Source organism: Triticum dicoccoides, chromosome 5B, assembly GCF_002162155.2.
Source record: "Triticum dicoccoides isolate Atlit2015 ecotype Zavitan chromosome 5B, WEW_v2.0, whole genome shotgun sequence".
Taxonomy (NCBI): Eukaryota; Viridiplantae; Streptophyta; class Magnoliopsida; order Poales; family Poaceae; genus Triticum; species Triticum dicoccoides.
In genome coordinates, this window is record NC_041389.1 from 323,274,278 (window position 1) to 323,290,118 (window position 15,841).

Consider the following 15,841-nt stretch of genomic DNA (forward strand, 5'->3'; position numbering starts at 1 on the left):
GTGAGGAGCTGGCTCGTATGTATCCTTTCTCCAATAATTCTTTTATTTGCTTCTTCAACTCTACCAATTCGGATGGTGCCATTCTGTAAGGTTCCTTGTAAATAGGAGCGGTTCCGGGTGCTAGCTCAATGCTGAATTCTATCTCTCGGTCTGGTGGCATGCCTGGTAGTTCTTCTGGAAATACGTCTGGGAATTCACATACAACTGGAACCTTGTTCAGCTCAGAAACGTCCACCTTGTTTAATCTAGGTTGCCAAGGTATTTGTTTCTCTTGGGCTGAAACTTTTATTTTCTTCCCATGATGGTGTGTGAGAATCACGGTACAGTTGAAGCAGTCAATAAAACCTTTGTTGGTGGTTAACCAATCCATTCCTAGGATGACATCCAGTCCTTTGCTTTCTAGTACAATAAGGTTGGCGTAAAACTTCAATCCTTCAAATTCAATAACCACACCTTGACAGTAATTCTGGTTCACTTGCTTAATTCCAGGGGACTTGATGATCATTGATTTTTCCAAGGGAAGCATCGAAAAATTATTTTGCAAAGCAAAACTTTTCGAAACGAATGAGTGAGAAGCTCCAGAATCAAACAAAACCATGGCAGGTATTGTGTTGACGGGGTATGTACCGAGTACGATATCTGGGGCGTTCTGTGCTTCCTCTCGGGTCACGTGGTTCAGGTGACCTTTCCGGTGGTTGTTGTTGGGGTTGAAATTGCTTCGCTTTGGTGCTGAATTATTGCCACCATTATTGAGCTTCGGGGTTGAGCTCCTTGGCTTGGGGCACTGCTTGGCATAGTGCCCTTCTTCTCCACAAGCATAACAGGTAACGCCTGGGCGATAGGTGAACTCTTTGTCTCTTGCATGGAAATTCTTGATTGGACGTGAATTATTCGTTGGGGTTTTGTGTGAATCCCCCTTCTAAAATTCCTTCTTGCTTCTGTGATTGCGAGCAAAAGTAGTCTGGTCCCTTTTTTGTTTGTGGAAATCTTCCAGGCTACGTCGCTCATTTTCCAGGGTAATGGCCTTATCCACCAGTGTTTTAAAATCTGGAAAGGTATGCACAACTAGCTGGCACTTAAGGGCGGGTGCCAGGCCTTCCAAGAATTTTTCCATCTTCTTGCTCTCGGTCACGCGTTCTTCATTGGCGTAGCGAGACAGCAGAGTGAATTGGCTGTTGTATTTTTACACTGTCATGGCCCTTTGCTTGAGTTCATCAAATTCTTTCTTCTTGATTTTCATGACGCTCTTAGGAATATGTGCCCCATGAAAACCTTCTTTGAAATTTTCCCAGGTGATTTCATTTTCGTTGGGGTGCATGTGCAGGAAGTTTTCCCACCACGATGCAGCTGCTCCTGTGAGATAGTGTGGTGCATACAATACTTTTTCACGGTCTGAACATTGTGCGATAATTAATTTTCTCTCCATGTCTCGAAGCCAGTCATCGACCTCAAGAGGCTTGTCAGTATGAGAAAATGTTGGAGGACGCGTCTTTTGTAACTCAGATAATTTGGATTGCGGTTGATACTGACCACGGTTACTTCCCATATTGATGAATTGGTTCATCATTTCCTGGTGTTGCTGCTGACTCTGTTCATACAAACGACAAACTTGTGTAAAAGCTATTTCACTGTCCTGTTGACTTGTCTGACCCTGAGTGAAATTTTGGTTCTGCGGTGTGCCATAATTTTCTTCTGGCTGAGTTGGCATGGAGCGCGTCCAAGGACGAGACATCTTTCACTCTGGGGATATATTTTGTGAACTCGTAAGATAAGAAAGAGAGTCGCAAAAGTCAATAAAATCACACACAAAGAACATTTTTAAAATCCAGGATATTTTTGGAAACACACGATTTCGCGCGGAGAAGTACTAGTGCATATCTTACACGTGGGCATAATTATACATTACATCACTCAGGATATGCGTACATAATCCTGACATGTTATTTAAACTAGTGCACTCCTCCAGATCCTACATGATGCACAAACAGGCTACTTCTCACAACCTATGTACATATAAACATATTACACAAGTCGATACATCGCATGGCGTCTATGCGTACTTAGTCGGAGATGGTGAGGATCTCTCTTGGCCTGCCGAGGGTGAGACGCAGAGACGCTGGAGAATCAACCTCCTCCTCGCTAATAGGTTCCAGACGAGAAACGTTGTGCTGAGCTGAGGGAGCAGGTGCCGTAGGCAGAATAACACGAATACGAGTGGGTGGAATAGGTGGGGTAGCACGTATGGGAGTGGGTGCAACAAGTGGTGCAGAGCGGATGGGAGTGGGTGCAATAGCCTGGTTAAATTCCTCTGTGGTAGGCAGACGACGAGCAGAGGCGAGTATGGTAGGTGAGTGAGAGGCTGCGGATGACATAAAAGTCAATGGTGGAGCGGTGTGCAGGAGTTCCCTCCTGTTAGCAGCACAGCCATGAACTGAGTCCATGCATGCAACTACGAGGTCATCCACGATGCAGTCGAATGCTGCCTCTAGGGCTCGGAGGTACTCGACAAGCATCTCAAAGGCTTCGTCTCGCTCTCCTCTCGGGCAAGAGAAAGAGTAGTGACAGGTGTAAGGCACATGGCATGGAAGGTAGAGGTAGCGACGGGTCTTCATTACAGGAAGAACATCCCGAAGACGGGCTATCGTCTCGCGGGCAGCCATCTGCATAGCATGCCTTTCTGTAGGCATGGCTCTCCCCACGAATCGGAGGCGGCGTATTTCAGCATGGCCTCCCTGAATTGCACCGCGGCCTGGTGCATAGTCAGACTGTCGTTGATCTTGTGTGGATAAAGCATGAAGACTGGGCGCATGGATGGCCCCATCGCGACCTAAACGATGAAGGAGATGAGTTTGACGAACCCCTCAGGCACGTTGGCGAACATTTGAGACTCGCAGTCGTTGCCGGCCATCTAAAAAAGTAGGCAAAAATTCTGAGTGATCAGATCATAAATTTTATGCTGACTGTCAGAAAAATGACTACATTTGTAAAAACATGAATAACTCTATCATGCTAATAACCAATTAGCGATCGCACCTAGTGGCTTCCTACAGTCAGCCTGGCTCTGGTTACCAACTCTGTCACGATCGGCTTTTCAATAAAATGTTTATTGATAAAACCGATCTTATTAAACCCAGTATAGGAAAACTCATCCTTTCTGGTGGACAAAAGCTTGATAAGTAGAGAACCAGTAGCATCAAATATATTACAGGGTTGAGCTGAGGCTGCTCAACAATTTATTACAAACTCGCCAATATCTTACATATGGGCGGTTATGACACAGGGGTGTGGTGGCATACTACTAGCTCGAGGAAAAATGGTGGTGGATAACTTGACTTCTACTGGCAGCACATCGAGCGTCGAGGTGAGGCTCGATGAATTTATTTCGGGGTTGCGGAAGCGGATAATACAATGACCAAGAGAGGATCGCACAGGACTGACTGGGACTCCTCTAGGCGTCGGACTCGCTATCAAACTCTTCATCCAAGAGATCGCCTTCATCAACATCTGGCCAAATCAACAAGCCAGGTGAGTACTTGAAAGTACTCGCAAGACAGTTCGGACAAAAGATATAATCAATGAATGCATGAATGCGTCATGAACAAAGGATGATGCTCATATAACAACGATAATATTGCAGGACTTGATAAATAAAATAAATAACTAAAAACCGATCGGGTGTCTGGAGCGACGCCTCGAAAGGTAATAAAATGCATGCCGCAGTTAGGCGTCTAAGCGACACCACATAAAGGGCTTAAAAGAAATGCCGCAGTCGGGCGTCTAAGCGACACCACATAAAGGGCTTAAAAGGAATGCCGCAGTCGGGCGTCTTAGCGACACCACATAAAGGGCTTTAAAAGAAATGCCACAGTCGGACGTCTGGGTGACATCACATAAAGGGCTTTAAAAGAAATGCCACAGTCGGACGTCTAGGCGACATCACATAAAGGGCTTTAAAAGAAATGCCACAGTCGGACGTCTAGGCGACATCACATAAAGGGCTTTAAAAGAAATGCCACAGTCGGACGTCTGGGCGACATCACATAAAGGGCTTATAACAAAAGTAAATAACAGGTCTGCCACCGCCAGACATCTGAGCGACATCACAGACAGGGCCTATAACAAAAGTAAATAACAGGTATGCCACCGTCGGACGTCTGAGCGACATCGCAGACAGGGCTTGTAATAAATGTAAATAACAAGATTAGTCCATCCACAAGAATAATCTTTTAACCGGATTTATCACACATAAATCCCACCGGAGTTTTGTCACTAAGGCTGACACGTGACAAGATAAGATGAATATAGTACTTGAACAAAGTACAAGATAATTGAAAGATTTGAGACTCTGCAGAGTTTGGATGATCTGACCACAGCCAACGGATTTCCGTAGTCACGAAGGACTAGTTCCGTTTACGGTATTTCAGTAGAAACACATTTAACTAGTACAACCCATTTCACCTCACGATGCCAGGAATCACCCTGGACAACGTCCAAGAAAAACTTTGAGACGGGGAGGCCACAACCTCGAATAGCATGGGATCAAATTTCTATACGCGCGCTCTAAGGGGTGCCCCCCTCTCAGTCCCAACCGGAAACACCCATGCCCCCTGACCGGATGACGGGCTTTAATCCAGGGCCATGGAACCCTCACCCCGGCCTCTCTATTTGCTGTGTACCAGGAAAACGATTTGCAACTTACTATGCCATATTCCTTTCGGAAAACATGTGACAGTATAGGAAGGAAAGAATGGAAATGTGATTTGTTTCACGATGACACGGAAGTCAAATAATCTGGCATAAGACTGGCATGTCACAACACTGCCATCTTACCCATCCTCATGCCAACACATGGCTATGCAAATATGTATCCAACAACATAATGCTTTCCGAAACTTACTTTTCGATTATGTGCATGAAACATAACATTCAAAGTGATGTTCCTAAACATGCCATGACCATACTAAAATGCAAACATGCAACAACACTCATCATATCAAGAGTTCAAACATGCTTGCCTGGTTCGGAGTAGTCGGAGTCTAACTGTGCGAAGTTTGCAGCTCCGTCACCTCCTCCGGTATCTACGGTATAAAAAAAATACGTACGCAACGTAAATACCATGAGTATATAGAAAAGTGTTCCAAATTTTTTTCAAATAAATATGATAAAAAACTAGACAAAAATTTGAAGAGGACAGAAAAGGAATCACTCAAAAATTCCTTTCTGTTAAAAAGTTATAAGGGTTTTAACCCAAGGACCCATCTGTAATGAAATAGAAAACTTCCAGGGGGCTTTGCAGAAAAAATCCAGAAAAACGGTTCAGAGTGGAAGCGTATTCGCCAGAGTACGCTTTCAGTAACCGATTCAAAAAAACAAAGAAGAGGCTGACGGGCGGGTCCCACCCGTCAGGTTTGAAATTTCAAACGAGGGAGTCGGGGCTCGTCGGCGCCCGAGAGCCGCGGTGGTCGCCGGCGGCGATCCACGGCGAGGTAGGGAGATCGGAGAGTACCTCCGTGTTCAGGGCGCCATTCCGCGTCTGTGGGAGGTGGTGGTCGTCGCCGGCGAGTACCACATCGGCGGCGACGCTTGCTCCGGCGGGCGGCGATTCGGGTGGTCGTGGATCTCGCCGGAGAGAGCTGCGGGGTCAAAATTGAGGTGGGGGTTATCCTACTAGAGGTGATACGAGGCCACGGGCGAAAGTAGGGCGGCGGAGGAGTTCTCACCGGAGAGAACGATGCCGGGGCCCGAGGCGGACGGAGGTGACCGGAGTCGAGGAGGAAAGGCCCCTCGAGGCTCGTTCAGTGGCTGGGCGGGGTCTGGTGAGGTGGTGGAGTCGTGCGGGGGCGAGAGTAAGCTCGGGGTGCTATATATAGCCGCCCCGAGGCGGTTGCCGAGAACGGGGTTCTCCGGCGAGGTGATTACGGCGGCGCTATGGTTGCACGGGAGGGTTCAGAGGTTGAGCATCATCGTGGGTGTTCCCTGGTTCCGTTTAGGTGCTAACCGCATCGGGATTTGGTTGCTTAGGGGGAGCTCGACGGAACGGGGCGGCGCGGGCCCGTCGGCGGCAGGGAGCATGCTCTGTGCGTGACGCGCCACGGCGACGGTGCTGCATGCATGCGCTGGCGAGGAAATGGCCACGCGGAGCCACCAGGGGGTTTGGGCGGCGCCGAACGGTGCTATGCCGCCGTTCTGCTCCCTGTCGGCCGCTACGGTGATACGGCCGCCGCAAAGCACACCGGCGCAGGCGGGCCAGGGCGCCACCGACGCCAGGAAGGCGCCAAGCGCGCGTGTGAGGCTCCGGACAAGCAAGCTAGGCCGTGAGCAACGTGCCAAGTGCACTATGAGCATGTGACTGAATTTCTGACGAAGATCGACACTGAAACTCTGAACTTAACTGAAGATGAACAGAAACAGTGCATGCAAGGTGTTCGACAGAATGATCTAGGCATGTAGGGATTTTTCCTTGAGCTGGTTTTTGGTGGAGGGGCCTCTCATTGCATCTAGAGGCTGCCTGAATATTTGTGGAATTTTTGGAGAGGTGTAGATATGAATTTCACCAAATTTGGCAAATCTGGTCCAAACTTGCAGTGAGTGAAATTTGAAATATTTGAAAAGGAGAAGAGTGGATCAAGATGGTTCTGGGTTGTGGGTACAAAGGACTATCCAGGGGTGTTGAGTTGAGGTCAAAAATCAAAAGCATTAGGGTACTTGCTTTGCAATTCACCTAGGCTCAAAAGAAAAGACAAAATTATTTTGGGAGGAGAAATAGTTGGAATAAAATCCAAAAATTGATTTTATTAGTTTGGACAGAATGTTTGGGTTGTACCAAAGTGGGAGGAGAGGTTTTGGGAAAATTTCACCATAGGAGGCATGGTAAAATTTAGAAGCGATCAAAACCAAATAAAAGCCCAAAACTAAAAGGGTTTTCTTTTTAAAAGAAACTAAATCCAAGGAAAGGATTTTTGAGAGGGCAAACTTAGAAGATGGTTTTTAGGAAGGGTTTAAATGTCCTTCTTTCAAACCAAGCAAGGCTCTTTCTGAAAACAAAATCACAAAATTTTTGGAGTGTCACAAGATCAAAGTCACTATTATCATCCTCATCATAGTATCCATGTTCAACATCGTCATGTGGTGGATCAAGTCCTAGAGAGGGTAATTTGTTAGAGTGAGTTTGACAATGATCTTGCTTATGAATTCTTATAGCTTCGGAAATAATATCACCAATAATTCCAACATCTCCTTTGGCACGCATAAGATTTGTAAGTTCAAATAGACGATCACCAAACATAGGATCACTAGTATTCATCTTACTCAAGGCAATAGACTTATGGAGAATTTCATCTAGATTTTTCAAGGAATAATTTGGAAAGCGTTCCTCAAGAAATTTCCATATAGTGTAGGCACACTCAAGAGTAGGCAAGTTTCTAATCAAGTTTCTAGGCAAGCCTCTAGTGATAAGATTAACAGTTCTAAGATTCCTAATCATGTCAATTGACTCATCAAGAGTAGGATGCATAGGATCAACATGAGGTGCACAAGGGCTAGCAATGTACTTGTTCAAATGATATTGATTGAAAATTACAAGCATCTCATTTTTCCACTCATGAAAATACTCTCCATCAAGTATAGGCACTCTATGTCTAAGACTCTCCAAAGTAGACTCATCCATCTTCCTCCAATGGTGATTAAACCAAGGCAATGGAGACCAATGCTCTAATACCACTTGTAGGACCTTGAGAAGAGGTGTCTAGAGGGGGGTGATTAGACACTAAGTATCAAAGTTGAGGTTTTTAACTTCTTTAGGTTTAAGTGGAGTTTAGGCACAAGTTTAACATTCACAATACATAACAAGCAAGCATGCGAAGAGTATATGAGCAGCGGAAAGTAAAGCATGCAACTTGCAAGAATGTAAAGGGAAGGGTTTTGGAGGATTCAAACGCAATTGGAGACATGGATGTTTTTGTCGTGGTTCCGATAGGTGGTGCTATCGTACATCCACGTTGATGGAGACTTCAACCCACGAAGGGTAACGGTTGCACGAGTCCACGGAGGGCTCCACCCACGAAGGGTCCATGAAGAAGCAACCTTGTCCATCCCACCATGGCCGTCGCCCACGAAGGACTTGCCTCACTAGCGGTAGATCTTCACGATGTAGGCGATCTCCTTGCCCTTACAAACTCCTTGGTTCAACTCCACAATCTTGTTGGAGGCTCCCAAGTGACACCTAGCCAATCTAGGAGACACCACTCTCCAAGAAGTAACAAATGGTGTGTTGTTGGTGAACTCCTTGCTCTTGTGCTTCAAATGATAGTCTCCCCAACACTCAACTCTCTCTCATTGGATTTGGATCTGGTGGAAAGAAGATTTGAGTGGAAAGCAACTTGGGGAAGGCTAGAGATCAAGATTCATATGGTAGGAATGGAATATCTTGGCCTCAACACATGAGTAGGTGGTTCTCTCTCAGAACTGGTAAGTTGGAAGTGTAGGTTTGTTCTAATGGCTCTCTCCACGAATGAAGAGGGGGTGGAGGGGTATATATAGCCTCCACACAAAATCTAACCGTTACACACAATTTACCAAACTCGGTGGGACCGAATCAACAAACTCGGTCGGACCAATTTAGTAAACCTAGTGACCGTTAGGGTTTTTGGTGGGACCGACATGCAACTCGGCAGGACCGATATGGTTAGGGTTAGGGCATAACGTAATCTCGATGAGACCGATTTACACAAACTCGGTGAGACCGATTTTGGTAATTAGCTAACCAGAGAGTTGGTCAGGCAAACTCGGTGGGACCGATTACTCAAACTTGGTGGGACCGATTTTGGTAATAAGTTAACCAGAGAGTTTGCATTGTAATCTTGGTAGTACCGATTGCTCAAACTCGGTGAGACCGATTTTGGTAATGGACATACATAGAGAGATTACAATCCCATCTCGGTGAGACCGAGATCTCTATCGGTGAGACCGATTTGCCTAGGGTTTGTGGCAGTGGCTATGACATCTGAACTCGGTGGCGCCGGATAGAAAGAATCGGTAGGACCAATTTTAACTTTGGGTTTAGGTCATATGTGTGGAAGTGGGAAAGTAGTTGAGGGTTTTGGAGCATATCACTAAGCACTGTGGAGCAAGAAACTCATTAAGCAACACGTCATCCCTTCTTGATAGTATTGGCTTTTCCTATAGACTCAATGTGATCTTGGATCACTAAAATGTAAAATGAAGAGTCTTGAGCTTGAAGCTTGAGCCAATCCTTTGTCCTTAGCATCTTGAAGGAGTTCCCACATCCTTTAGTCCATGCCACTCCATTGTTGAACTTATCTGAAACATACTACATAAAAGTGTTAGTCCAACAAGAGATATATTGATATTAATTACCAAAACCACCTAGGGAGCACTTGTGCTTTTAATCTCCCCCTTTTTGGTAATTGATGACAACATACATCAAAGCTTTAGATAAAGATATAAAGAATAGTAAGTAAAGCTTTGGAAAGACATGTAATAAGCATAGGCTCCCCCTACATGTATGCAATCATGTGAATATGGAATATAGAAGCATGTGAGAGCATAACCATGATAGAGTAGGCAATATGTTACATGTATCTTGGCCATATGCATCAGAGCAAAGAATATCAAAGAAAATACCTTCATGCTCATGAGTCCTTGCAAACAATATGTACATCAGCAAGAATTCCTCATACACATGATTGTGATGCATATACTTATCTTGTAGTCTTGAGTTGGCTTAGGATGGAATGAACTTGCGTAAACAAGGTTAGATAACACAGGTACATCTACTAGCCAGAGCAAACAGAAGAAACCACAAGAATACCAAGACTGAGATGACATGTAGAGAGTGAGTACCAAGTACCGCATTGGATAAGACATGTCCCCAAGGGTAAAGATACGCAATGAATTTAAATGATTTATTTCCCTTAGATGTCTTGCTCCCCCTGAATCTAGCATGGGATACTGGGAGAAGATAGGGAACAGAAAATCAGAACTGAAAGATATAAATGAACAGAGCTAATGCAAATAAGCACATATGAACATGTCTTTCCCTTCAAGAAGACATGTGGCATGTCTCCTCTTGAACATCAAGCATTTGGGATCCTTGAGAAATACTTTCTACTTGAGTATTATCTCCCCCTGGAGATCTCTTTCCCCCCCGTGGAAGTAATACTCTCTCCCTTGATAAGCTTTGATGTGATCTCTCTCTCCCCCTTTGACTTCAATTTCCAAGAAGGGTTTGATCCTTGAGTCACAGCACAAAGCATTTATATAAATGTGATGCTTGTAGAGGACAAGATTCATTGAGTGGAGCTGGATCAGAAGAAACACAAAAAAAGTGGCAAACTGTTTTTCCTGTTGTGAAATCGGTGGCACCGAGTGGTATTGATTCGGTTGTACCGAAAGGATTCGATTGGACCGAAAACAACAAATCGGTGAAACCGAGTTCATCGCAGAGAAAACACTTGTCACCTCAGCTCACTAGACTAGTAAGATCTCACAAAGATTTGTAAGGAATTTATTGAAAGATATGCAATGAATTGGATGCAGGAAATGCAGAGCAAACAGAAAGAAATCTAGATGAAGTTTTTTTTTGAAAGGGGAAACAAATAGGCATGAGACAAATGCAAAAGAACAGAAAAGAACACAAGAGAACTTCGTCTAGAGATGGTCGGCGACAAAGTCACCTATGTTAGAGTATATTGACTTAGGAGTCAAGTGAGATCACTTGATCATAGGTCATACTCATCGTTTAAGCTCAAAATGGGGTTACCATTTTTCGTTTAAGCATCTTGATGTATTCACATCTTGTCGAGTTGCTTTAGCTCATGACTCGGAGTAAAGCTTCTCTAAGATGGAATAACATACCTTGGTTGGTGGTGTTGACCATGTAGTTGAACTTGTGTGGGTTGCTCAAGGTTGATGTAGCTTATCAAGAGTTGGGAGCACCACTTGGAATTTGAGTCCATCTACCTACATGGGTTAGTTCTTGCAAGGAAGAGCACTTGTGTATCCAAAAATGACAATCATGAAGCTCAACGTAGAATTTGTCAAAGGATATGTTTGAGTGGTTCCGTGCTTCCTTGTCTTCAACCACCATAGTGTAGAGACTTGGTGATGTAGAGATTGCTCAAGATGTGAGTAGATTACAATCTCATGGAATTTGATTCAACCAAGTACCTACATGGGTTATATAACATGCAAGATGCAAATATATCCAAGACATAAGATTTTCATCATAAGAGAAATATCAAGGATTAGTCATAAGCTCATGTCTTGCATGTATCCAATGGAGTTTCTACTCCAAGTTTGAAGCATCTATGATGTTCAATTCTCCTCTCAACCTGCAAAACACTTTCTCATCAAGAGGTTTAGTGAATATATCCGCTAATTGCTTTTCGGTGCGAACATGCTTAAGATTAATGTCACCCTTAGCAACATGATCTCGAATGAAATGATGACGAACTTCAATATGCTTAATACGGGGGTACCTAGACTTGCCTGCCTGCGGCCTACGGCGTGGCTCAGGGAGTGGCCCAGTACGGCCCATCTTCATCAACACATGCTCAAGACCCTCGTGAGGGGCCAAGCCTCGCGGGGCGGACGACAGGAGGCTTCCTCAGGCACAACCTCGTCAGGCTGGCTCGCGAGGAGGCGGAGAGATCAAGGCAGGGTACCTCACGAGGTGCCCGTGACGCAAGCCATGACGACCGAAGCCAGACGGGCGCCAGCCTGCGCAGAGTCCTTGTTTCCTCTTTGGTGCAAAGGGGGCAAGTGCAGGCAAGAGTATCAAGCAAAGGCAACCATTTCGGTGCAACAAGACCAAGACCAGCAGAACGGCGTGATGGAGGTCATCGTGGAGCCCAAGCCGGCGTCACCGTCAGAGTCTTTGGCAGGCAAGGACCGACTTTAGCCAGGATAAGTGTACTAGATGTTCCCCTTCAAAATGGCCAATTGTTGGCGCCCTTCCCGCTCAATATTTGGGAAGAGGACCAGGGCCTCGCTCTATAAATAGGACTAGCCACCACAGAGTAGGAGGGAAAAGAGGACACCAGATCCGGATTCAATCCTTCCCAAGAGGCATCACCTCCACAAGAACTCCTCCCCTCGCGAGGCAGTTCTTCCTTTGCATTGTTCATCACCAGCCCCTGAGGCAATCCACCACACCACAAACTAAAGTAGGGTATTACACCACAATGGTGGCCCGAACTAGTATAAACCTCGTGTCCCTTGTGTTGTTCTTTGTGTAGTTTAGATCCTTGCGAGGCGACGAGACATAGGTAGGTAGGAGGTGTGATCTCCGGCGTACCCCAGAGTTCGAACCTTGAGGGTCTGCCGGAACCCGAAATCCGACACCGTCCACATCCAGCACCATCCCACACGACAAACTCTGACGAGAAAGAGTAGGGCATATGTGACGTGGGCATGCCTGGTGTCCCATGGACACGCGGAAGACAGGACGCGGAGCATGGACGTCGCCACAACCGACGAAGATTTAGACTATATTAAAAAGTGTCGTCCGCTTTTGTTTGGTTGAAATATATTTAAAATGTAATTAACTTGGTCTGGTTTAAATGAAAATTGCCTAATTTGCATGAAATTTGCCTGGATTATTCATATTCATTTTAAAATGTGTCTGGACGTTTGATGTGTGGGGTTGAATGTCCGGCTCCCCTAACACTGTCCGCGGATGCTTGTGCGGATAGATAATGTGTCCGTTTTAAGGGTGTGCGTTGGAGATGCCCTGATATGTGACAAATAATCAAAGACAAAGTAATGTGGAGCAACGCCAATAATCAAATGCCAGAGTATACCATGGGGCAAATGGTCAAATGCCCTCATGACCTGTTTGTTTACCTTGTTGCAGCAGCATCTACACAACTCCGCCGCTCAGCTTTTCACGAAAAGAAAGAAACTCCGCTCAGCTCCGGCGACTCCTGTCCTCTCTCCTGCTGCCCCTCCGCACCGCCCTGCCCTTCCCGGGAAACCAAAACTTAGCCTCCTTCGACCATGCGAGATGGTCTCCGGCCGCGGCGCCAGCCGCCTCCGCCGGCCAAGGAGACGAGGGCGGCCGGTTCCGGTCCTAATACTTCCAAGAAGAGGAAGCTAGCGGGACACCAGCACCGTGAAGAGGTGCCGACGGCGGCAGTGGGCCTGCACATCCACGGAGAGGTGCTAGCGCCGCCGCCGGGGGGGCCAGATCCGAAATCGACGGACAAGCCGCCCGCCGGAGGGGAGGTAGACGGAGGAGCCGTCGACCGCATCAGCAACCTCCACGACGATAACCTCCGCCACATCGTCTCCCTCCTCCCCGTCAAGGACGGCGCCCGCACCCAGATCCTCGCGTCCCGGTGGCGCCACCTCTGGCGCTCCGCCCCTCTCAATCTCGACTACCGTGAGTTCCCCTCCGGCTGCTTGCCCCCTTACATCGATTCCCGCATTGCCGTCATCTCGCACATCCTTTCCTCCCACCCGGGGCCCGGCCGCCGCTTCTGCATCGAACCGTGCTACCTCCACGCCCCGGAGGCTACCGTCGACGCCTGGCTCCGGTCCGCCGCTCTGGACAAATTGCAGGAGCTTGAGACCGGCTCTACTATATGCATTGACCCGCCGCCAGCGTCCACATTCCGCTTCTCGGCCACCCTCTGTGTTGCCACCTTGGGAAAATGCAGCCTCCCTGACGACATCGTCCAAGGGCTTCACTTTCCCCTCCTTAAGCAGCTCGGGCTCGATAGTGTCCGCATCACAGAGTTCTCGTTGCACAGGTTGATTGCCGGATGCACACCTGCTCTGGAGTGCTTGCTGATCGACCGATGCTCTGGCTTCCGTAGCGTCCGGATCAACTCCCTTAGCCTTGTAAGCATCGGTGTGCGTCCAGAATGCTATTGTGCCATCCCATTTCGGGAACTCATCATCGAGAATACCCCTTGTCTTGAGAGGTTGCTCCATCTTGATTTTTCCATTGGTATCCATGTATCAATAGTCTCCGCGCCGAAGTTGCAGACCCTAGGCTGCCTTTCTGATGTCACCTTGCCTACATTTGCGGAGAGCTTAAGCGGCATTTCTGGTGGGTTTCGTAACTCAGATAAGGATCGTCTTCCCATGTTCGTGTTTGGCTCCACAGTTATTAAGGTACCTTCCTGAAGCTTCTCAATTGCAGTGCTGTGTGTACGAAAATCGCATATCACTTGAGTTGTCCATGCATGAGTAATTGTTTCTTTCATTCTTGATAAAGGGACCACGTGTTGATAAGCTGACAACGGCAGTGCGGTCAGTCAAGACTTTAGCTGTACAGATGGGAACTCTTAGTCTGGATACAGTTATTGAGTTGATGAGATGCTTTCCATCCTTGGAGAAGATGTACATTCAGGTGAAGATTCTTTGTCGGTAACTCTTAGTTGTGTTCTCAACTGCTCTTTTGATCTACTTAGTACTTACTGATCTGAAGTGGTTGGTTTTTAATTTGTCGATGTTCTTTTTCAGCCACGGTCAGAAGGGGAAAACAATGTATGGCGTCGTAAGCACCGCAATTTCATCAGAAGTTTTGAGATTCCTATAAAGACAATAGCATTGGAATGTTATGAGGGCTCCAAGTCTGAAGTTGACTTTGTCACATTCTTCGTACTGAACGCGAGACTGTTGGAGTTGATGACATTTCACATTCAGTCCCATGTTTACACGGAGGAGTTCTTTGCAGAGCAGCGCAGGGAGCTTCAGCTGGAGAAAAAGGCTTCCAAAGGTGCCCAGTTTCATTTTACAGTCGGTAGATGTGTCCGCAGTGTTTGGACTATGCGTCATGTGCGTGATTTGGGTTTAATGGATCCATTCGCATGTTGACATTGAAACCAGTTTTGGCCCATTTCGGAGCTATTCTTGCTTATCAGCCTATCTGAAAAAAATGAGAACAAATCAATAATGGCAGCTGCAGCCAAAGAAGAAAACTTATGTAGGTGCTCATTTTGATTCCAGTAGAACATCACTAGGACTGACAGATTGATAATATGATCTGTTATAGTTTATCATGGTCATTTTGGCTACTTTTGCTTCGAGTCACATTTGGCTAGTTTTCTAATGGACATTTGCATGCATGTGAAATTTAGAACATTGTATGGCAGCATATATGGATGTTCTATGTTGTTTCGTCGGGAATACTTGTCCATCATTGGTACTACTATGATATATACTTGAGGAGAAGAGGCGTTTTAGATTGTAAAATCTTATTCCTGAGATTTGGATATTTGCATTGACTGCTTTTTTGAGCATCATAACAGAAGAAACAAAATCTCACATATAGCCTTTTTGTTTGTCCAAGAGTGTATCATATCCATGGCTGTGTTTTCATGTTGCCTTGTTTCTGGGAGGATGTTTGGCTGTATGATGTACTCCGTATTTAGCATCAAGTTCCACAGCTTGGGTAACATCACACCCGTTATTTCCTGCATCAGTGGCCTTACTGAACATGTTGCTAACTGATCATCAAGCTAGTCGTCGGCCGTGGTCGTGAACCGCTGAGGCTTCCCACAGCAGTGGCCCTCGGTGTCCTCATTTGTCATGGCAAGAATCTGGGGCAAAGAATCTGGGATCCAGTGAACAGCTTGACCAAGAAGGAATTCCCGTTGTGCAGGTTCAGGCCAACTTTCCTTAGTCTGTCCGATATCTCTTGTGGTACCGAAGTTTCTCTGTGTGCAGATTCTTTTTTTTGACCCGAAACTGAGAGAATTTCTTCTCACAGTATATTTTTATAACTTTTCAAATAAAGTGATATGTACAGCCGAAAGTAAAAAAGAATGAAAGAATACAAAGAGCCAAATTAACATCTAGTCATTCTGAATTA

General features: G+C 46.1%; 1 protein-coding gene across 2 annotated transcripts; it reads left to right on the plus strand.

The window, feature by feature from the left end:
• Positions 1-12,863: 12,863 nt before the first annotated feature.
• Positions 12,864-15,156, plus strand: LOC119308688 (putative FBD-associated F-box protein At5g56390). Of its 2 annotated transcripts, none has more exons than XM_037584822.1 (3): positions 12,864-14,139; positions 14,243-14,390; positions 14,491-14,673. In XM_037584822.1, exons 1-3 carry the CDS (start codon positions 13,018-13,020, stop codon positions 14,526-14,528), a joined length of 1,308 nt encoding a protein of 435 aa, XP_037440719.1. In that variant the 5' UTR covers positions 12,864-13,017; the 3' UTR covers positions 14,529-14,673. The 2 variants fall into 2 exon arrangements, with proteins under 2 accessions (XP_037440719.1, XP_037440718.1); XM_037584821.1 differs by having other exon boundaries at positions 12,866-14,139; positions 14,243-14,377; positions 14,491-15,156.
• Positions 15,157-15,841: the final 685 nt, after the last annotated feature.

Excerpts from the sequence above, each read along its gene's own strand:
- LOC119308688 (XM_037584821.1), top strand. The coding sequence starts at position 13,018 with ATGCGAGATGGTCTCCGGCCGCGGCGCCAGCCGCCTCCGCCGGCCAAG. Across the intron at positions 14,140-14,242 it reads TTGGCTCCACAGTTATTAAG|GGACCACGTGTTGATAAGCT; the intron begins GTACCTTCCTGA and ends TTCTTGATAAAG. Across the intron at positions 14,378-14,490 it reads TGGAGAAGATGTACATTCAG|CCACGGTCAGAAGGGGAAAA; the intron begins GTGAAGATTCTT and ends GTTCTTTTTCAG.